Source organism: Juglans regia, chromosome 16, assembly GCF_001411555.2.
Source record: "Juglans regia cultivar Chandler chromosome 16, Walnut 2.0, whole genome shotgun sequence".
Classification (NCBI taxonomy): domain Eukaryota; kingdom Viridiplantae; phylum Streptophyta; class Magnoliopsida; order Fagales; family Juglandaceae; genus Juglans; species Juglans regia.
This window is the reverse complement of record NC_049916.1, coordinates 28,653,867-28,677,940: the sequence shown is the minus strand read 5'-3', so window position 1 is coordinate 28,677,940 and position 24,074 is coordinate 28,653,867. Positions and strand designations below refer to the sequence as shown.

The window sequence follows — 24,074 nt, the reverse complement described above, 5'->3', positions numbered from 1 at the left end:
GCCAGAGTTTTTGAGCTCCCATAAGTTCTTCCCCTTGATGTGGTAGTTTCTTACCCAGCAACTCTCGATGGATTGACATTCATCGGTACTTAAATGCCATGTATGTCAAAGCATAGTTGCTTTGTTCCAGCTCTCCAAGTCCTTGATGCGAGGGCCACTTTTCTTTAGAGGAAGACATATGTTCTCCCAAGAAACCTTATTTCCCACAGGGCTAGATTCGGAGTCCTTCCCTGGGAAGGTCTGCCATGTTTGCTCAACTTGCTTTATATTTAGGAAAGATAAAAAAGAAAATTCCTTTTATTTGCATGCTATGCTAAATCCTCTCAGCCTACCCACGCAATCAACACCTCAAGGACAAGGGAAAAAAAATGTCGACATACGCAATAGACATTCTGCGTTCGGAGTATGAAACAAACCCGGAATTCACAAAGGGGAGTTTTCGTAGTGGTATTGGACTGCCTTCAAGATGAGGCGTTTTTTTTATGCAATCCTGGGGTAGAACGGGGATTTTTCTCAAGTCAAGAAATTCTTTCACTCCAACAATTTTCAAAATTATTAAAAGAAAATGCCATTTCTACAACAATATGATACACAAATTAAGCCCATATAGTCTAGCCATCTCCAGTGCTCAAACTCATTATTCTCTCCGCAAGCAATAAATCATCTGGGGTTGTGACCTGCAAAACAGTCTCAGCCAGTTGATTTACAATCCTGACAGATTAGATTGCCTTCTTGCTCCATAACTCAAACTATTTACCAAATCTTTTGATAAATCACTTTCAAAGAATGATATCATAGAGCATTTTAAGTTTCAGTACCTTGATGTTGGTATAAGATCCTTCGGTAATATATACAGGATGCTTGAGGTGCTCCACAATAGATACGTCATCAGTGACTTCAAGTCCTCCTCTGTCGAGATGTACAATTACATGTAGATTTTGAAGAGAGAACAATTACAGCCCACAAATTCCTCACCCAAGGTTGTTCTTGAAGAAAGAGATGTTCTAAACCAAGAAGCATGCATTGCATGGGCACAAAAAAGAGGTATTGAGATGAGGATATAAGTAGCCATATTTACTGGATTGTATGCACTGACTAGTTAGTAACGGCTATAGTTTCTTACTAACTAGTATATATTTGTGGTTTATATGTACAACAATGCTACTGATGATCTGTTGTTTCTATGACCTGAAACACCATAGGACTCCATTCGAACATCAAGATCCTTCATGACTCTCGACTATTGTAACGCCCCAATACAAGACCCAAACTACATGGCCTATACTTCAAAAGGACAAGTCAATAATACAATTGAGCTCTATTGGAACCTTATGAAGAGCAATAATTTTTCCTTCCCAGGCAATGTGGGATCTCATACACCATCTACCATTATCCTTATCATATGTGGTATCACAATCTACCCCCCTTAAATACCTGACGTCCTCATTGGGCTAGTCTGTTATAGGTGGCACGGCTCAAATCCTACATTTCTGATTGGGATAGGCTATGATACCATTTATAATGTCCCAATGGAAGACCCAAACCACATGACCTATACTCCAAAAGGACTAGTCAATGATACAATTGAAGCCTCATTGGAACTTTATAAAGAACAAGAACTTCTCCTTCCCAAGCAATATGGGATCCTATACGCCACTTACCATTATCCTTATCATATGGGGTATCACAATATTACAAACTAATTTGCATTTCCCAATAAAACTGCAAGTGGATGGATCAACATGAACTGCAGCATCTTTTGTATTATCACTAATGAAGAGGTAAGATTAGATTTATGTCAAATAGTGCATGAAATATGAAACGTGAGCTATTAAGTACATTCCCACCAATAGAAAAGTAAGAATGATGATAAAAGGTAGCTCTTCAGTACCTATTTACTAGCTCAAAACCTTTATTAAGCAAGTCGGGTTTAATGACCTGTGAAAAGAGATTGATAAGGGAGCAATGTTATTATTCAACCTATTCACCCAGAAACATCCATAGCATTCATTTACACTTGACACAATTATAAAACATCTACATGATATCAAAATTAAACCTGTGGAGTCTGCATTTCCCAAAGCTTTTTCCTGTCCAGAGTTCTGACAACAAAGGATTGGCTATTGGCCTGCACAAAAGTTATGAAAAGACGTCTCACTATTCACCAGGTCAAATTGATGACTTTGTTCTAACCGTTTAAAGGCCTATAATAGTTGTTTTTCAACTTGAATTCTTATTTTAGATAAGTAGTGGACTGGGAAAAGACAAAAAAGAAAAGGGCTCAGAGGCAACCTATAGAGATATTTCAGTGACTCTCAACAATTAATCGATACCTCTTTTATCGTAGCTTTTACAGGAACACCAAGTACAGCCGCTCCATTCAGCCAACCATCTTTAAGAACCTAAAAAAAACAATTTACAAGTCTTAAAACATTCTGTAACCTTGACAGTCATATTTTGGAATGAGAAAAGAAATCAGTACACCTCCAAACTATGACTTGTTAACTCACCTCAAAAAACAATTGTTACCAACTGCCCCCAGGTTAGATTGGAACATTGAATTAGACGATATTACCCCCCAACTATAATAAAACCATACAGTTGCCCTCCACTTAACAAAAATTTAAAAGAAAATGGTGACCCATTACAACTCATCCCCCCATGGTGGCCATGGGAGCCATAGCTGTGGATCCCATGCAGACAAATCCGTGAACTCAGATGCTTTATCCAATCCATTCCTGAAGGCACCACTCCTTTCAAGAGGATTCACGGAAAGTCAGGCCCTTTTAATAGAGGGCAAATACATTAATTATATTATAAATGAGGGCACCGATGTCATTTAACCTTCAATTTCATTCTCCCATCTGACCCAGCAAAATGTTTTCATAAGTAATTCAAATTTCATTAATAGCAAAAAGGTGCAACTCAAGTATAAAGGGCTACGATAGAAAGTAACTGATTAGAAAGGAGGAAAACAATAACTAGGGCAAAATCACCCAACAGAAGAAAGGATAAGAAAATTTAGAACAGACCAAAACTATAACAAGCGATACTAATAGGGCCTAGTCATTTTTCTGGTTAAATTCTTAGCGCCAATATTTCTCAATCACTACTGACCAGGAGACAAACTTGTAAAAATATTTGTATTTTAGAGGGTGAATTGTTGCAAGTCACAGTTTGAATGTATATTTGAGAATGAGGTTGTAGTTTGGGGTGTTTCTTCTTTTTTACCAAAATCAGAAGATGGCTCAAAAATTGAGAAGGGGGAAATATAATACATACTCTCAGATATAATCTTACTAGTGTGTGGTTGAAACCTGCCATGCTCATTGACGTCTTTGCGACCTACCATGAGACATGCAAGGTAGTGCAGCAGCTAGGTCTGATAATCGCTTCCACTAATTGCATGGATACATAGTCTTTTCTACTAACCCTAAAAAATTACCAATTTTGGAACGTCAGGCAAGTTATCATCTGTCTTCTAATATTCACACTAGATTTTCAAGTTTAAACAAATTTCCACTTCCAACTACAGCATATATTTTATCATGGTAGAGTATCAGCATCCAATCATTAACTATTCTGGAACATATGCAAATTGCAGATCATTTATACATTTTGCATATTTGACCAAGTTTTAACTTCTTCCTATTGTGTCTATCAAATCATTCCTTTCGCAAGTTGGAGTGGTAGTAAGAAACCAAATGGCAAGGTTCCCCAGTTTTTTCTTCTAAGCATATATTTAAGCAACAGTCACAAACACCAAGATATTGAAATGGAATCCTCAATCAAGAAACTCCAAAATCCAAGAGACAGCCTGTAGTAAGCTTAAGATATGGGTGTGAAACTAATTATTGAACCTATTGGACATCTTTTGCTCAACCATAGATTCTTTACGCCCTGTCGAAAAGAAAAATATTCCAAAATGAGGGCATATTTGAAACATGTATGCATCAAAATTCAAAGCTCCAGGTGTATTTCTATCACATCTCAGCATTACTTGTTGATCCTTTTCTCCATACGACTTACCTCTCATCGATTAAGATGCTGAAGAAGACTGACAATTACAGGTAAAGAAATAATTGAAATTGAAAATAGATTACGTGGGTATGATAAGAAGAAGGAAAAATGTGCCTGCTGGATGGATGTTGGGGGCAGGGAGGGGAAGAGTTAAGGTTTATGGATATGCAGAAGCATAAAGTCAGATAATCAACAATATTCATCTTTCACTACAGTACTTCTCCTCTATGATTTCAGAGCCAAGGAAAAAATTAGCCTCAGAAAGATAATAAATAGTATGGATGTCCCAGGTGAAAATTTCAGTTTTATAATTTAATTCAGCAAGTGTGGGAAATATTTTATTTTTTAATATAGGTAATCAAAAAGTTTTATTCATAAAAGTAGGCAAAGCCCAAATACCCAGAGAGTATACATGAGAAGTACTTAATTAGAGTTTACAACCGAAAGAAAAAAATCATGGACATTTTAGTCCATTACAAACAATGGCCCTCGCCCATAAGAACAATGATTTAAAAAGAAAACTTTAAGCTCCTACATTGTTCTCTCGTGATCTTCGAAGCTTCTATCATTTCTCTCCAACCACATACACCAACACACATACATATAAGAACCATTCTCCAGATTGCTGCAGTTACCTCAGACCTCTCCAGCTTGCTAGGAAATCCATCAGTCTAAGAGGCATGACCCATGACAATCCAATTCCCACAAAAAAATCATCCCACATGATCCTAGCCACCTCACAATGTAAAAGCAGATGATCTATTGATTCACCATTCTTTTTACACATATATCAATCCAACACTATTACCTGATGTATCCTTAAATTATCTGTGGTGAGAATTTTGTCCAATGATGTTGTCCATACGAAAAAAACTGCTTTTGAAGGAGCTTTTGTCTGCCACATACTCTTCCATGAGAACATGGTCATTCCAGGGCTCATTAGAACTGGGTAAAACAATCTAACAGTGAATCTACCTTTGTGTGGGAAAATATTAGGAGTTGTTGGGGAGATTTCGCTAAACATGTAAGTTTTGTAGTTGGTGATGGTTCTAGGATTAGTTTTTGGCATGCTTCTTGGTGTGGTGGTAGGGCCCTTAAGGTTGCTTTTCCTGGCCTCTTCTGGATCCTTCATGATAATGATGCTTCAGTGACAGATGTTTTGGATTACTTGAGTGGTTCCCCTTAGTGGAATGTTCATTTTACTAGAGCAGCAAACGATTGGGAAATGGATGCAATTTCCAATCTATTTATTTTGTTGTATGATACGAGTATTGGCAGGGTAGCAGGGGTGAGATGGACAAGATGGTTTGGATTCGTACCAGAAATAAGAAGTTCACAGTTCGCTCTATGTACAAGGCATTTCTGGTCAAAATGTTGTACACTCTTTCCTTGGAAGTGTACATGGAGGAGTAAGGTGCCATCAAAGGTTGCTTTCTTTAGTTAGACTGCTTCCCTTGGGAAAATTCTGACCTTGGACAATATTAAGAAGCATAGATTAATTGTTATGGATTAGTGCTAAATGTGTAAAAAATGTGGTGAATCGGTGGATCATTTGTTACTTCATTGTGAGAGGCAAGGGTGTTACGGTATGAGGTCTTGTAACACCCTAATGGAAGCCCTAATGGAAGGCCCAAACCACATGGCCTATACTAAAAAATGACTAGTCAATAATACAATTAGAACCCCATTGGAACCTTATAAAGAACAAGAACTTATTCCCAAGCAATGTGGGATCTCATACACTACCTACCATTATCCTATCATATAGAGTATCACAATCTACCCTCCTTAAATTCCCGGCGTCCTTGCCGGGCCAGTCTGTCATAGATGACACGGCTCAAGTCTCACATTTCTGATTGAGATAGGCTTTGATACCATTTGCAACGCCCAATGGAAAGCCCAAACCACATGGTCTATACTTCAAAAGGACTAGTCAATGATACAATTGAAGCCCCATTAGAATCTTATAAAGAGCAAAAACTTCTTATTCCCAAATAATGTGGGATCCCATACACTACCTACCATTATCCTTATCATATGAGGTATCAAAAGTCTTTAATAGGATTGGTGTGGCGTAGCGTGGGTGATGCCCAATAGGGTAGTGGATCTTTTCGTTTGTTGGAGAGGCATTAGGGGTAACTCTCAAATTGTTGTTGTTTGGAACATGATCCCTTTATGTCTTACGTGGTGTATTTGGTTTAACAAGAATGACTAGTGTTTTGAAGACAAGGAACACTCAGTGGACAAACGTAGATGTTTCTTTTTTAACACCATATTTCTATGGGCTTCGGCCATTGTATTCAATGGAACTAGTGTTCATGATTTCATTGATTCTTTTTCAAGTTCCTGACTTATAACTACGTTTATGCATTTGTATACTTTCTGTATACTTGGGCTATGTCTAATTTACTTGTCTCAATAAAAAAACTTCTTTAAAAAAAAAAAATTGTATACTTCCTATATACTTGGGCTATGCCTAATTTACTTGTCTCAATAAAAATACTTCTTTGAAAAAAAAAAAAAAAAGGTTTTGAGTTGCTATGATGACCTTGCAAAGTACAACAAAATGGGCAAGGAAAGAACATATAAATGATATTCTAGAAAGTGATGGTCCAAGAAAAGCAACACTGTATGTCTCCCAAAAAAAAGTTCACTGAATGACCATCAGTAATTTGACCAACAAAATCCAATGCACTATATAAGCACATAACAAAGTTCTTTAGAGCCCAACCTTTTCAATATCTCCTGTTGATACTAAAGGTCTTGCAGAATCATGAATGCAAACAAGCTCTGAACTCGAATCGACTGCCTGTAAGCATAAACGATAAGCAATTAAAAAAAAATTGGTAAACAAAATTTTATTGATCATAAGAATAGGCAAGAGCCAAAATATATGAGACATATGCAAGAGCAACACCTAAGCAAGCTATTTTAGTGATATAAGGAATTCATGTAAAGTCATGCCATGAAAATCAATTACAATCAACCAATGTAGTAAAGTATTGAAAAAGAAATTTCTAAGCTCATCCATTGACCGCTCTTGATCTTCAAAACTTCTTTCACTCCTCTCCTACCAAATACACCACCATTTAACATTTTTTTTTTATAAGTAATAAGAGATTTATTAATGCAAGTAGATAGACATAGCTCAAGTACACAGGAAATATACAAGAGGAAACACCTAAATACAAGCTATGAACTAGGAACTAGCAGAGTCTAAAAAAGAAACATTTAAAAAATCCCCATTCAGTACAAGTGTTTTGGCCCCAAAGCAAAGAGTTCGAAAGAAAAACTCTCTAAATTCTCCCAACGAGCGTTCTCTTTCATCAAAACAGCGTCCATTCCTTTCTAGCCATAAACACTACATTAGGCATAGAGGAATCATCTTCCAAATATCAGCAATGTGATCACTGCCCATAGATCCTTTCCAACAAGCCAATAGATCCACCACTCTCTTGGGTATCTCCCAAGCTATACCCGACCTGCTGAAAATCTCATCTCAAAGAGTCTTTGCCACCTCACAATGCAGAAACAAATGATCAACCAACTCTCCATCTTTTTTGCACAAATAACACTAGTCCAGGCATATTATACCGCGCTTCCTCAAATTATCTGCTGTTAGAATCTTCCCGAGTGACACCAACCAGCAGAAAAAAGCAACTTTAGTCGGTACCTTGGATCTCCAAATAGACTTCCAAGGGAATTAGTTGACACAATGGCACGTCAGCACTTTATTTATTTATTTTTTTATAAGTAAGAGATAAACTTTATTGATGTGAATGAAATAGGCATGTACCAAGTACACAAGAAGTATACAAAAGAACACCTAAATACATTCTAAGAGTGATGAACTAAAGACAAGAATTCGTGAATATCATCCCCGTTTAATACAATAGCGGAAAACCAAAGTAATAAAGTATGTAGAAAAAAATTCTTCAGCTCCACCATTGTTCGTTCCTTGTCTTCAAAACAGCGCGCATTCCTTTCCGTCCAAATACACCACATGATACACAACAGAATCATCCTCCAAACTGCTGCCACTTGATGACTGCCCTACAATTTTCTCCAACAACCCATCAAATCCACCACCCTCATAGGCATTACCCAAGCAACACCAACCCTTCGAAAGATCTCATCCCACAACCCCCTTGCTACGTCACAATGTAGTAAAAAATGATCTACCGATTCTCCATTCTTTTTACAAATGTAACACCAATCCAACACTACACATCCTCTCTTCCTCAAGTTGTCCATAGTCAAGATCTTCCCAAGAGCGGCATTCCAAACAAAGAAAGCAACTCTAGAGGGCACAAAAGACCTCCAAATCTTCTTCCAAGGGAATGAGGTGTGATCCTGTGTAATCAAGAGTTTATAATACGCTTTTACTGTATATTTCTTTTGATCCTGAAACCTCCACTTCAAGCTATCATGTTGTGTCATAGTTGTCTCCAAGGAGTGTAACAGGCTGAAAAAGTCTGAAACCATAGATAATTCCCAGTCATGAATATCCCTATTAAACATAATATTCCACTGATGCGAACCATGAGCAAATAACCGCACATCTGCCACTGAAGCCTCCCTATTAACTGCAATACGATATAAAGCCGGAAAAACCATTTTCAATGCATGATCTCCACACCACACGTCCCGCCAAAAACTGATTCAGTTGCCCTCACCTGTGACAAAGCAAATATGATTTACAAAGCTTGTTCACCCCTTCCTTATAAACTTCCATAGCCCCAATAGAAAAAATTGAATTTCCAGCATGTTGCCACAACATTCTGTCCTCTCCCCCTGCACCACTTTTATGTCATATAGTCTACTGAAAAAGACAGTAACAATCGGCACTTCCCAATCATGAACATCTCTAATAAATCTCACATTCCATTGGGGAATATTATTGACGAAAGATACAGAATCAGCTACAGTGGCGTCTTTGTCCCTTGCCATTCTAAATAGGGAAGGAAAAGCATTCTTGAGAACCAATTTCCCACACCAAAGATCATGCCAAAAGCAAATCCTATCTCCTCCTTCAACCTTAAACAAAACATGTTTAACAAATTCCCCCCATCCATTCCGTATTTACTTCCACAAGCCCACACCATACACACTTCTAACTTCATTAGAACACCAACACCACCAAGCCCTCCCATGTTTAACATCAATAATATTTTTCCATAACACATCCCTCTCTAATTGATACTCCAAAGCCACTTTCCGAGAAGGGCTTTATTAAAAAGCCTCAAATTACGGATCCCCAAACCCCCACAAGTAACTGATTCACCAACATTAACATATTGGAACCATCTTCCATATTGTTGCAATCTTAGAGTTGCCCCGAATGCCTCTACAATGAGCAATTAAATTTGATTTACAATAAACAAATCACCAGAACCAATTATAACATAGTTCCCATGACATATCAGTGTTATATCATGGCTGTTTGAAGACATCAAAAAGCAGTTTCTCTTGCTTAATAAAGTTGATTCCTTGCAGAAAATGTTAAAAGGTATAAAATATGAGGCAAATGACAATAAAATACATAATCATGCATCATATTTCCAGCACAAATGAGAAAAATTAACCGATGGGCAGTTTGTAACTTCGTACAAAGAAGTTTTTTTTTTTATCAGTTCATTTAAACTGTAGTTTCCCAGAATGCCTCTCCAATGAGCAATTAAATTTGATTTACAATAAACAATCACCAGAACCAATTATTACATAGTTCCCATGACATTTCAGTGTTATATCATGGCTGTTTGAAGACATCAAAAAGCAGTTTCTATTGCCTAATAAAGTTGATTCCTTGCAGAATATGTTACAAGGTATAAAATATGAAGAAAATGACAATAAAATACATAATCATGCATCATATTTCTAGCACAAATGAGAAAAATTAACCCAGGCAGTTCATACAAAGAAGTTTTATCAGTTCATTTTAAACTGTAATTGACGATCGATTCATGTGTTCTTAAATCTACATTTAATATACACATGTGAACATAAGCTAATATGGTTTGTAACAAATATAAGGGATTTGGACCTGACCCACTACCTTACCATGTTACACACATTATCACACAATCCTTGCATCTCTCATATGCCATAAAGTCTTAAGAATGATAAGATGCAAGAGGTATTAAGCTTTAAAGTTGGCCATAGGAGTTATGGCAGTTAAGGTGTGGTCCACTGTAATCATGACAAGTTATGGGAAAGTTAGCAGCTGCGCCTATGGCCACAGGCTGTGGGACCAGTGCACAAACCTAAACAAGGGGTTAATTTGTGTTGGCCATAAAAATGGTGAAAGACAACTTATTAGACATGTATGAACATAGTAATAGCTTACCATGCTCAATATGTCATATCACATGCCAAACATATTAGTTGTTAATTTCTTTTGCATAGACACTGTTACACAATTATTATGCCAGACTCATATAAGAACAATTTTTCAAGAAAAACCAAGTTAAATTTTATTGCATGATGTACTGCTTATTAAGTCTTTGATTCATTTTCTTTGTTTAATATGGGTGAAGAGAATGTGGAAGATGAGACAGTGGGTCAGGCTTAGACAACAGAACCTCGCATCCATGAATAAGTATCAAACACATAGATTAATTCATTAAAAGTCTCATGTTAGCCTGTTTTTTGTTATTCCCATTTCAAGAAATTGTGTTACTTTTAATTTTATAAATCCAATCAAATGTAGTGATTTGCTTTTATGTGGGTCTCTAACCTGGTGCAAAGTCATACTTTAGTAGCATCCCTAACTTACAAGAAGAAAGTGTTACACGAATCCACATCAGAGTAAAGCACAGGGGATCAAGGCAAAATTCCAGTAAAAGTTGTTGTTTCTTTATTCACATGTTCTAAAAGTATAAGGTACATATTTAGGATATCATGAATTCATGTGAGCTCATATTGAAATAGTTGAACTTTCAGCAATTTGACTCGACAAATTCAATTCAAAGCCGCAAAATTGAATTTAATCTTAGGTAAAGAACAAACTTTACAAACAATTACATGTAACGACCAAAGGAAAGTCCAAACTACATCCGGGCTTATATTTAAAAAGAATAAGTCAATGTTACAATTAAAACCCTTTGAAATCATTATAAGCTGGAATATCTTCTCTCACCCAAACAATATGAAATCCCATTCATATTAAATCTGAGGCATTACAGTCTCTCCTTTTAGATCTCTAATGTCCTCGTCAGACCAGTCCATTATACGAGGCAAGGTTCAAGCCCCACACTTTTGATGGAGATTAGCTCTAATACCATTTGTAAGGACTAAGAGAAAACCTAAACTACATCTAGACTTGCATTCCAAAAGATTTGGGTGGGAAATTTCATAATTGAAACCCTTGGAATCTTTATAAACAGTAACTTCACCCTCCCTGTGGGATCACATTCACCGCTCTCACACTGAATCTAAAGCACTAAGTTATGCTTAAATCATTCAGCAAGATCATCTTCAGTCTTTGAGAGCCCTCTTGTCATGTTTTGAAGCTGTTTCTGGTTTTAGAATTAACTTATCTAAGTCTGAAATAGTTATTGTACGTCCTGCATTGAATATTTTGGGATTTAGTTAATATCTTGGGTTGTAAGGTCTCATCGCTACCTATGAGACATCTTGGTCTTCCATTGGGTGCTCCTTACAAAGCATTGATGATTTGGGATGGTGTGATTGAGAAGATTGAAAAGAGGTTGGCTGGTTGGAAAAGGATATATTTGTCCAAAGGGGGAAGGATTACTTTGATTGGGAGTACATCGTCTAACCAACCAACGTATTTCCTTTCTCTTTTTCCTTTGCCTATAGGGCTGGCCAACAAAATTGAAAGGATTTTTCGGAATTTTGTGCGGGGTGCTAATGGGGAGGAAAGAAAGTTTCACCTTGTAAGTTGGAACAAGGTCTGCTCTTTGGTTTCTTGTGGAGGCTTGGGGGTTGAAATTTGAGGATTTTCAACAAAGCTTTACTTGGAAAATGGCTATGGCGGCATCACCTTGAGAGGGATGCCTTATGGAGAAACATTATTGATGTTAAATATGGGAGGATGAATTGGCATTCTTATGAAGTTAGAGGAGTGTATGGGTTGGGTTTGTGGAAGTCTATTCAGAATTGTTGGGGGGAATTTGTCGATCACATTAAATACAAGGTGGGTGATGGAACTAGGATTAATTTTTGCCAGGATATTTGGTGTGGGGATACAGATCTTAAGAATATATCCTTCCCTTTTTAGGATTGCAAGAGATCAAGAAATTGCAGTGGCTGATTTCTTTATTTTTTAAAACAATAATCTTCAATGGAATGTATATTTTATTAGAGATGTGCATGACTAGGAAGTGAATGCCTTTTCTGATTTTTTTGGAAGACTATATGATATGAAGATTGTGCAAGGAAGGGAGGAGAGCTTGCTGTAGATTCACCCTGGTAATTCCAGAATTTTGGTTAGCTCCTTTTACAAGGCGTTAACTTATCATTGTGTCAATAAATTCCCTTGGAAGTGCATTTGGAGATCTAAGGTGCCTAGTAAGGTTGCATTTTTCTGCTGATTGGCGTCTCTTAGAAAAATATTGACCACGGATAATTTGAGAAGGCGTGGATTATTTGTTGTGGATTGGTGCTTCATGTATGAGAAAGATTGTGAATCTGTTGACCATTTTTTTCTTCATTGTGAGGTGGCTAAGACTTTGTGGGATGAAATTTTTGGTAGGATGGGCATTGCATGGGTGATGTCTAAGCAAGTGGTGGACCTTTTAGCATGTTGGCAAGGTTTTAAGGGGAATCGTCGCATTGCTGCCATATGGAAGATGATTCCTTCATGTTCGATGTGGTGCTTATGGTTGGAAAGGAATAGGCGATGCTTTGAACATAAAGAACATTCAGTGGGAGCACTTAGGGAGTTTTTCTTTAGTACTTTGTGTATTTGAGCTAAAGCTCTTGTATTGAATGGGGATAACCTTCATGATTTGCTTTTAGCCCATTCTACTTCCTAGCTTGTATTTAGGTGTTTTCTCTTGTATACTTCCTGTGTACTTGGGCTATGCCTATTTACTTGTTAATAAAATTTTCTTATTACTTATAAAAAAAAAAATCATTCAGCAATCATGTTTAGAATCATGATTTTGACCTTCCCAAAAAGATAACATAGACACACAATACATCAATTTTATGGTGTTAAGAATTAGTGTAAGTTCATTAACAAATCAACAAAAAGTAAAGCAGCAACAACAAAAGCAATTTACGGTAGATCTTCATAGGGCTGTTTAAGGTAAGCTAGAAAGATCATGATTTTCCTTGAGCATATTTCTGAACTTTATTAGCAAAGAAAGAGTGGCAACACCTTTAGTAACCAAATGTTGTTTGATGTCCGTTCAATATTGAGCCTATGATATTTTGAACATTTTGCCGACCTTTCATGGCAACAATAATATGTTGAGTGTTAAGAGTGGAATGGTGATAGTACCTGAAGGCCACTGTAGACAGAATCTTGCCTTTCCTTCCCAGGGAGTGTAAATTTAACTTCAACACAAAGCTTCCCTTTGGTTCCTAAAACAAGACAAACATCAGTTTGTATATCTCTTAAAGCACTAGAGCGAATGGGTCAAATATAGCCAAGTGGCAAGATGTCATGCAAAGAAGCCTACTACACACCACAGAGAGAGAGAGAGAGAGAGAGAGAGAGAGAGAGAGAGAGAGAGAGAGAGAGAACCTTCAAAAATGTCCTTGTAAGAGGGATCACAAACCACAATGATTTCCTTCACTTGAATCAATCGTGAGAAAGTGTACAAACTGCATATAATTTTGTCACAAGAACACGAAACTAAGGATTGATGACCAATGACTTTATAATCAAATCAAACTTACATAAGGTACACCATCCTAATGTTGCCTTAGGAGCCAAACCTACATCTGAGTAACCTAAGGAATCTTTCCACCTAGAATTACAAAATATGAACTGGGCCACGTCTTTAGTCATGTAAGGCTCACTGTGCAAATTGTTAACAAAATGGTGCAATTAGTTTGTTGAACCCACTACTCAAGAATTTTTCTCTCTCCTAGACATTTGCTCTCCATACATGTAGCGAAAACCTTCCTTGTTGTAACCGATGATGATATTGTTGGTGTAGTGTTGAGTTAGTTTTGATGGGGTTTACAAGGGAGTTGGTTATAGATTCAAAACTATTTTTATTAGTGAAGGAATGAGTTTTGCTACATATCATTGAGAGAGGATGGAAGAAGGATCATGAGATTATGGTGGAATCAAGTACTGTGGGTTGGCTGCAGAAGGCGTTGGAGGTCTATTTGAGAGGGGAGAAGGAGTTCTATGGCACCATTAAAGAAGGTTACCACAGCTTTATAGCCCAGAGGTGTTCGAATTTACGGGGTCGTTACGTGGTGGTTGCTGAATATGGTGAGGGTGGAAGAAGAAATTTCATCTTCATACTTGAAAGGGAGGGGGGAAGAAGATGGAGGAGGCTGAGGGAGGCTATGGGTGAGTGTATGTAGGAAGGTAGAAGTAGGGGGTTTTTCAGGGGGGTCCTCCACGACAGCAGAAGGAGGAGGCGAGGCCATAGTTGCGGTCTTACAAGGAGGCCCCCCTTCCACACCGTGAGCAGAGTGGGGGAGGAGGTGGTGTCAGCTTCTCTGACAGTTACTCGCGTTGAGCCCCTCATATTGTACAAAACATGGGAAATGGCAGGGGGAAGGAGTGGGACATGCGCAAGATGTTGGAAGAGGTGATGAGCTACTTGCAGAACGTACAGAAATAAATTGCAGAAATAAAAGGTTGTGTTGGGCGAAATAAGGAAGCTGCAAGTTTAAGGTTGGGGGAGTTTAAAGGTAAGGGGCCAGGCCTGAACCAAAGGCCCATCAATTAGAATAAGGGGGAGGGGCTTCAATGCATTAAGGTGACCGGGCCGAAGCACACGTGCTTAGTTAAGGGGACGGGCCACTTGGGTGGGCATCAGCCCGCGGACCCATCTGGAGAGGGGGGTGAGGAGAGGCAATCCAGGCCACAGTCCATGGGCCAATGGATTGGGCCTCAGCCTAGAGCCCAGTAGAAGACCCTCGATAGCCTTAGGGCTTTTCCCAGCGGCGATACCTACATGTTGCCATTGAGGACCACGCCGCAAAGCTCGCCGGTGCAAGTGGAGCTACTGGCGGGTATACAGAAATCGTCAACGATGACAGTGGCACCCTCTGATGATAGCTCACACGTGCGAGAAGCACAGATCTCGTCGATAGACTTTGTGAAGGGCTCTCCAACTCTGTTGGGTGGCTTTTCTCTGCCGTGTGGGGGTTAGACAATGCCGACGAAGTGCGAGGTGGAGGGGGCGACACCAACGAACCTCTCTGTACAATTCCTCGAGGAACCTGAGTTCAATCTGAAGGAGGGGAAGGTTTTTGAGGATTTTGTGCACTCTGATGGGGTGGAAATGGTGCTATCCGAGGATGAGGTCTCTCAAAGTATTGTCCAGGCCACGGATGAGCACATAGGTTTGGACGAAATTACCTTGGTGGAAGAAACCCGAGGTACACAGATGGACAGCAGGGAGGTAGATCCTATGCCCTTAAATTTTATGCTCGTTGGTCATCTTGAGGTCTCGGATTGGGTCATTGATAAGGTGAAAGAAATTCCAAAATTCGTGGGTTTGGAGTGCGAAAGGTATGAGGAACAGTTTATGGCCTTGCTTACAGCCATTGAAGCGAGGCATCAACAACAAAGAAAAGCTAGCTCTAAAAAGCAGAGTGAGCTCAAGAGGTTGACGTGGTCACTGAATACTGAGGGAAGCGCAAGCAAGGGCAGGTTGAAAGGGAAGGGGCTGACCTTCTCCCAATGAAACCAAAAATTGTGTCGTATAATGTCCACGGGCTCAACGAGATCAGTAAACGTATGCAGATTAGAAACTTGCTTTGTGAGTGGAAGGCGGACATTGTATAGGAGACTAAGTTGAAGCTAATCAATAGGAAAATTGTGATAAGTTTATGGAGTTATGTTCATGTGGATTAGGTATATTTGGCCTCTAATGGGGCGTCAGAAGGGGTGGTAGTGATGTGGGATAGACGGGTGGTGGAGAAAATGGAGGATTTCATAGGGATGTACTCAGTTGCTTGCTCTTTTAAGAGTGTGTCTGATAACTTTTTGTGGACTTTTGCAGTTGTCGATGGACCAAACTTAGACAACAACAGAGCATCTTTGTGGGACGAATTGGTAGGAGTACTCAGCTAGTGGGAACTTCCATGGTGTATTGGGGGAGATTTCAATGTCACTAGATTTCCAAGTGAGTCCTTAGGTAATAGAAGAGGGCGGCCAGCAATGATAGAGTTCTCTGAGTGCATCTCTAACTTAAGCTTGGTTGATATGCCACTACCTGGGGGTACAACCACGTGGGCTAATAATCAGACATGGTCTTGGTTGGATCGCTTCTTAATATCTCCAAAATGGGAAGCCACTTTCCGGATGTTTGACAAAAGTGTTTGCCTCATATTGGTTCGGATCGTTGGCCTATCATGCTTGATTGTGGTGGCCTCCGTAGAGGAGATATTTCAAATTTGAAAACATGTGACTGAAATCTGAAGGTTTTGTAGAAAGAGTAAGTCAGTGGTGGTCCTCATACCAGATCGAGGGTACCCCTAGCTTCGTCCTTGCGGGGAAATTAAAAGAGTTAAAAAGAGACTTGAAGTTGTGGAACACGCAATCATTCGGAGACATAGGGGAGAACAAGAAAAGCAAGTTGAAAGAGATCCAGGAAATAGAGAGACTCCAAGAGGCTAGGTCTTTTACTAAGGAAGAATTAGATCGGAAGGCGTTGTTGGGGGCGGAGCGAGAAAGGATTATATTACTAGAAGAGAATTCTTGGCGGCAAAAATCAAGAGCTATGTGGTTAAGGGAAATAGATCGAAGCACGAAGTTCTTTCTTAGTATTGCAAACTCTCACAGGAGAAACAATAACATAGAGATTTTGAAGATTGACAAGGTAGAATGTAGGGAAGAGCAGGCAATTCACGACTACGTAGTTGGTTTTTATGAGCAACTATAATCTGAGCTGATGGGATGGCGGCCCTCTCTTGATGGCCTTGCATTTGACACCATTGGACCGAGTGATGTCTCTTGAATTGAGAGGGCTTTTGAAGAGGAGGAGGTTTTCGAAGTAGTGAGGAAGATGGGCAAAGACAAGGCTCCAGGACCTGACGGGTTTTCTATGGGTTTCTTCCAAGAATGTTGGGATGTCGTCAAGGAAGATCTTATGAAAGTGTTTCAGGAGCTTTTCATATTTGGAGAATTTGAGAGAAGCTTAAATACCACTTTCATCGCGTTGATTCCAAAGAAGGTTGGGGCAAATGAAGTTAAGGACTTTCGACCCATTAGCTTAGTGAATCATATCCAAAGTACTTGCGAATTGACAGAGTTAGGTAGTGGGGAAGATCATCACCAAACCCCAAAATGCCTTTGTAGGTAGGCAAATCCTAGATGCGTTTCTTATTGCTAATGAATATCTAGATGGTATGTTGAAGGCGGGTATAGCAGGGATCATTTGCTAGCTTGACATGGAGAAAGCGTATGATCACGTTAACTGGGATTTTCTTCTCTACCTTCATGGGAGGTGCGGTTTTGGTGAGAGGTGGTGGTCTTGGATTCGTTGGTACATATCAACGATGAAAGTTTCTGTATTGATAAATGGCAGCCCAACTGGTTTCTTCCATAGCTTGCGAGGACTCAGACAAGGCAATCCGTTGTCGCCTCTGCTGTTTGTTTTTGTGATGGAGGGTTTAAGCAGGATGACATCGGCCTTGGTTAATAATAGTTTTTCGATTGGAACCTCAGATAAGGGTATCATTAATATATCTCACTTGTTGTTTGCAGATGATCTGCTTATTTTTTTAAGCCAGATCAAAATTAGATTCAAGCGTTGAAGGCATTGTTGCTTTGTTTTGAAGCAACCTCCGGTTTGAAAGTGAATTTAAATAAATCAGAGATGATTCCAATTGGAGATGTTCCTAATATACGGCAGCTGGCTAGCATGGTGGGATGTAAGATGGCCTCACTTCCTTTGACATACTTGGGACTTCCATTAGGGGTGTAGGGCGTCCTCCCTATGAAAGGTGGTGATTGAGCATAAATATGAAGGCATCTGGGGGGATGGAGTACTAAAGAAGTTAGAGGAGCCTATGGAGTAGGGTTGTGGAAACACATTAGAAGAGGATGGGGGGTTTTTACTCGACACACTCGACTCTAGTTAGGGGAGGGCTCCAGGATTAAATTCTGGAAAGATATTTGGTGTGGGGATACGTCCCTACAAGATTCATTTCCTTCACTATTCCAAATTGCCAGTGATAAAGACATTGCAGTGGCGGATGTCATGGGGTTATCGGGTGGGCAAATCCATTGGGACATCAGTTTTAGTAGAGTAGCACAATATTGGGAGATGAGCAGCTTTGCTGATTTTTACAGCCTCTTGTACTCCGTTAAACCAAGCAATCAACAAGAAAGTGGGTTGTGGTGGTCACCCGCCAACAAAGGTGCATTTTCGGTTTGCTCTTTTTATAAGGCTCTCATTCAAGAGCCTAACTCTCATTTTCCTTGGAAAAGACTTTGGAGACATAAGGCACCCTCCAAAGCTGCATTTTTTGTGTGGACAACATCGTTGGGCAAGATCCTCACAACCGATAATTTGAGAAAAATGAGGGTTATCATAGTAGATTGGTGTTGCATGTGTAGGGGAGGGGGAGAGTCGGTGGACCATCTTCTACTACATTGTGTGACAACAAGGTTTTTGTGGAATGAGATGATCGGTCGAGTAGAGCTAGCGTGGGCTATGTCGGAGACTGTAGAGGCAGTGTTGGCCAGTTGGACAAATATAAGAGGCATGCAGCAGATTAAAGCAGTTTAAAAGATGATCCCTATATGCATCATGTGGTGCTTGTGGCAAGAGCGCAATGCAAGAACGTTTGAAGAAGACAGATATCACTAGTGGAACTTAAGGCTTTATTTTACACTACTCTATGTAGTTGGGCCATTGTTGTTGATTTCAATGGCATGGACCTACATGACTTTCTTGTTTCTTTAGCGCCTTCTTAATTAGGGCACACGGTGTTTCTTTTATTTGTTTTGGGCTTTGCCTAATTCTTTGATCAATAAAACTTGTTTACCTATATAAAAAAAATAGTTTGTTGAACCCACACTTAGCACTCCGATATTTTGAACCTTTTTTCATTTTAAAACCCTGTTCGAGTTAACCACATTGACTGCAACAGTAACTAGAGTGATATCATGCATTATGATCCGTCTCAGAGTTTAAGCAAGCTTTCAGGACCCCCCAAAAGAATTTTTTTGCCCTCCAAAGAGTTTTAAAAAGTTTGAGAAAGCTATTACATCAATTTATGAGCAGGTTAAAATTTTTTTATAGAAGCTCCCCTCAAACTCAACATTGTTATTAATCAGTACATTAGAGGTTTTTATAATATATTATACGCAAGGCAGGTTATGGAAAAAATTCAACATAAAAACCATCAAACAAATACCAACTTGCTGCGCTCTCTTCTCAGCATGGTTTTCTTAATTCCTCTTCTATTGCAAATAAAAAAAATTGGAAGTACTTGCGTTCATTAGTGACCTAGGGTTGACTCTTCCAGTTTCTAAACCAACTACAGAACATGACTTTTCAGTGATAAAACTTGTGAAAACAAGACTTTGTAATAGATTAAGGGATGAGTTTCTAATAGAATTTGGAAGTTTTTATGAAAAAGAATTTCTGAGAATTTCACTCCCAAGATATAAATGGATCCATTCTATTCTATGACAAATAGTTGTCGAGCATAAGTTTGATATGCTAAGTTCTTTTTGGGATATTTTTATCCTTTTTTTATACATGGCTACATCAGAACTAGAAAACTTCTATAAAATTATTAGAATCTAAAAAGATTATTAGTTTTCCTTTAAAATTATTCTTAGACATCCATCAAAGTTGATAACTTTTGCATACAATATACTTGTGACTTGTGACTTATTTTTCTACTAGAAAATTAAGACTTGGCTTTTGAGAAAAGTACAAGAGCGTTAGTGTGTGTGTGTGTGAATGTTGAGTTTATCTTGAGTAGCATTCAATCCCCCCCACCACAAAGTAAAAGATTCCTAATACTGCTCCAGATAATACACGGATGGATTTCCAGACCTCTAGAAGAATCAGAAGCCAAACCCATGTGATGGCCAAAAAACATTCATAGTTGAGTCAAGTTGTTGCAATTTACCTATACAAAGCAATTGGTTGGCCTAAAAGGGGAAGATACTGCTTTGGCATGCTCGCCTATTTACACAAATAAAACAGAACCATCATGTCACAGATGCGGAAGGAATAGACAAACTATGAACAGAGGAAGAAAATGGGAGCACGTGCTGTATACTTTCAAGCTTACTAAAACACTCTATTTGTGTGTGTAGGGATAGATATATAATATACATACATAACAATTTGCCATCTCAAAATAAAAGGGAAAAAATCCAAACAAGGGCCATACATACCTCTGGAACTATACTTTTCTTGAATGCAATTTCAATTATTCCCTCAAGCAGTAGTAAAATGAATGATTTGAAAAAGGATATTCAGCATGAAGAAGAAAGCTGAAGCCTATGCATTAGCTCATATGGAAACCTTAAACTAAATGAATTACATTGGCCCGATAACTCCAAGCAAAGCTATCTTCAATTGCCTTTAGGTTGAAATAAAATCAAAAAGTTCTGTGGACCCTCCCCATCGCCAGGCCCCCTAAAAAATTAATAATAATAAAGAAAAAGAAAAAATAAAGCAGGTAAATTCCATCTCAAATTTAACCCACACGCAGCTCTCTTGTTTTGGGGTGTGAAGCATTGTCAAACCAAAGCTTTCTATAGTCGTTTTCTTAGTTCAAGATCCCTCTGACCAAACTGAAACCAAAGAATTAGTTCACTTTTCAAAATACTTCAATTGGTTCGCATTAGTGTATTGGGGGCAAGCCAGATATTGAAAGATCTGAGGATGTTGTAAATTTTTTCGTAGTTAGAGGAGGTAAGTGTATTTTATACTCGTAGTGCCTTCTTTGCTTTGAACCGTGAAAATATATACTTTCCAGTTATATATTCATGTAAAAGAAAAGGAAAATGATATATTAGTTATTGTTTAACAATTTGATCTTAGTTGTCAGATAAAACGCAATTGAGTACGGATATTTAACTCCTGGTATCTAGTAAAGTACAAATACTCCATACCAGGCAAATAGTAACCATCTTACATGTCTTAATGGGTTCTCCAAGTGAATTAAACAAAGCACTGGGATTTAGATATAAAAAAAAAAATGCAGTCCCATCGGAATTGAAAACAAAGACGAAGACTCACTCCCATCCTCTTTCCCTTCCCCCCAGCCAAAAGAATCACCGATACGCTTTTTTCCTTCACAATTCTAGACTTCTGCGTAGAACATTCAAAACACGCAATATAAAAATATTGGCAAAATGAAAAATAAAAAACCTTCGACATTTATTTTATAAAGTCGTAAACTCACTTCCTTGTCAGAATTTTCGGCGCAGTAAGGAGTGATCCTCGATCTACCGCTTCTCCCCTTTTCCCTGAAATCGAATTTAGGACCTACAACAATATCACAGATAAACTTAACTTTTACGAATGTAGTAACATAGAGTATGTGACTCCCAAGGTTCTTTTTTTTTTTTGGGCAGCCAAACATTGTGGGATTACTGGGGAGGGTTTGACTTTGCCTGGAAATGGAAACGTAAAGTTGGAGTTTGAGAGTGAAACCGGGATGGACTTGACGGGGATTCTGCGATTGCTCTGGAAAATTGAACAAGAAAAAGAGAAAATAAGCGAAGTAGCTGCAGAAGGAAGTGGAAAGCTCAGGTCCACAGGAAGAATAATCGCCATCTCTCTCCCTCCCCTGGAATGCAATTAACATTAATGCCTACGGAACTTGGGCTATGGGCTAATACTTGCCAGGAAACCCCCCAGGTGTTCTATGTAAATTAGTATAACAAGTCGATTATATTGTGTCAAAATTCGGAAGGATAGGAGTTGGATTTCCCCCGCTCATCACTAAGCGCTTGGCTGAGATTAATGGGTTTCGTCTCGATACTTGGCCCTAAAGTCCAAACTTACCCACGAAGTAACTCACTTATAAAAAAAAGTAAATAATGATGGTTGATAGGACTGAATGGTATGACACCACTTGACCGCATCCCACTCATGGGGACTCATACAGGTTTTAACGGGTACGACACCATTACTCGAGCAACACGCCACATTAATGACGCCGTCGCAGAGACAAGCCGCATTAAAAGACTCTGATAAAAATAACAGTAAAAAGGACATGGGCTCCACAAGGGCAAGCATGATTTGTCCTTCCAGACTTCCGATATAAATAACAATTTTCTGGTATGAAAAAGCTCTCTCGCTTCTCGGGTTTCTAGACTCTCTTATTATTTATAAACTTTCAAAATACTCTACTTACGGCACCATTACTCGAGCAACACGCCACATTAATGACGTCATCTCAGAGGCATGCCATTAAAGGACTCTAATAAAAGGAACAGTAAAAAGGACATAGGCTTCACAGGGGCAAGCATGATTTGTCCTTCCAGACTTCTGGTATAAATAATAATTTTCAGTTACAAAAAAGCTCTCTCGCTTCTTGAGTCTCTAGACTCTCTTATTATTTACAAACTTCCAAAATACTCTACTGACTTTGGTATCGGAGACTCCCCAACTCCAAGGCTTCCCTCTCCTAATTGTTTTCTTCTTCGTTTTTGCATACCCAGTTTTGAAGACTTGAGTTGTTGGAACTTGGCCCAAAGGCGTATGAAACACAACGTTAACAGTAGCGTCGTCTGTGGGATTCCCCCCTCACTCATAATTGGGCCTATGAAAACTATAAGGGAATTTTTCCCAAACTCATAAGCCCACTAAGCACTCGGTCGAGAGTAATGGACTTCACTCCGATACTCGGCCCTAGAGCCCAAACTTGCCCATAAAGCAACTCACCTGCAAGGGAAAGTAAGCAATAATAGCTGATGAGACAGATAGGTCTGATGCCACTCGGCAGCATCTCGCCTATGGGCACTCGTACAGGGCAGAACGAGAAAGATAAAGAACATTTGATCTTCTAATTAGGAAATATCGACGAACGGCCAATAAGACTTGCAGAATAAAACGATCAGGAAGTCAAGCCACATTAATGGCACAATTACCCTAGCAACACGCCACATTAATAAAGTAATCGCAGAGGCACGTCGCATTAAAAGACTCTGACAAAATGAACAGTAAAAAGGACACAGGCTCCGCAGAGACAGACACGATCTATCCTCTCAGACTCTTGGTATAAATAACAATTTTCATGTACAAAAAAACTCTCTCACTTCTTGGGTCTCTAAATTCTTTCATTATTTACAAACTTTTCAAAATACTCTATTGACTTTGGCATCAGACACTCCCTGGTCTCAAGGCTGCCATTTCCCAGTTGATTTCTTCTTCGTTTTCGTAGGCCCAATTTTGAAGACCTAAGTTGCTAGAATCTGGCTCAATTGCGTATGAAACACGACGTTAACAATAGTACCGTCTGTGGGATCCTGGTAGATCTTGCGTGTACTTCGTATGCCTGTGACAACCCGTTCCAGAAACCTCGAGAGGGACATAGAGGAAGTTTTCATGGAGATGAAATTGAAAGCTATGGAGGACTGGGTAACAAAGTTAACCGGCGAAGTGCAAAAATTTCGCAAGGAGAATGAAGAGCTCAGGAAACCTCAACAAGGACAAAACGAAGAGGCGAAGCCCAATAATAGCGAACACGTGGAGTCCCAAAACGCAGGAGCTGGAGCGAATATGGAGGAGGAGAGGAAGATCATGCAAGACGAGCTCCATAATCTCAAAGGGAAATACAAAGTGATTGCAAAGAAGTGGGCACATCATCATCGGTAGATCGACTGCTCACATGCACTGGTCTACCCTACACGAAAGAAGTAATGGATGTGCCATTGCCACCGAAGTTCAGGATCCCCACCATGGAGTGGG

At 39.1% G+C, this 24,074-nt stretch overlaps 1 protein-coding gene across 3 annotated transcripts; it reads right to left on the bottom strand.

The window, feature by feature from the left end:
- Positions 1-384: 384 nt before the first annotated feature.
- Positions 385-22,132, bottom strand: LOC109018335 (2-C-methyl-D-erythritol 4-phosphate cytidylyltransferase, chloroplastic). 3 transcript variants are annotated; one of them, XM_019000578.2, is made up of 12 exons: positions 21,773-22,132; positions 21,562-21,644; positions 21,396-21,467; positions 20,275-20,330; positions 13,736-13,815; positions 13,490-13,563; positions 6,752-6,829; positions 2,334-2,402; positions 2,060-2,128; positions 1,892-1,938; positions 819-909; positions 385-677 (listed from the first exon to the last, which is right to left on the bottom strand). In XM_019000578.2, the coding sequence occupies exons 1-12, from the start codon at positions 21,933-21,935 to the stop codon at positions 612-614; spliced, it is 948 nt and encodes a 315-aa protein (XP_018856123.1). In that variant the 5' UTR covers positions 21,936-22,132; the 3' UTR covers positions 385-611. The 3 variants fall into 3 exon arrangements, 2 of the variants coding, with proteins under 2 accessions (XP_018856123.1, XP_018856060.1); XM_019000515.2 differs by having other exon boundaries at positions 13,490-13,572; positions 21,773-22,130; XR_002000610.2 differs by lacking the exon at positions 1,892-1,938 and having other exon boundaries at positions 13,490-13,572; positions 21,773-22,131.
- Positions 22,133-24,074: the final 1,942 nt, after the last annotated feature.

What these genes read in the sequence shown, in the direction of transcription:
- LOC109018335 (XM_019000515.2), bottom strand. Translation starts at nt 21,935, where the DNA reads ATGGCGATTATTCTTCCTGTGGACCTGAGCTTTCCACTTCCTTCTGCA. An exon ending in GGAAGGGAAAGAGGATGGGA is followed by an intron (nt 20,331 to 21,395) that starts GTGAGTCTTCGT and finishes TTGTGTAAATAG; the next exon opens with GCGAGCATGCCAAAGCAGTA. An exon ending in CTGTCTACAGTGGCCTTCAG is followed by an intron (nt 6,830 to 13,489) that starts GTACTATCACCA and finishes TTATGCTTACAG; the next exon opens with GCAGTCGATTCGAGTTCAGA.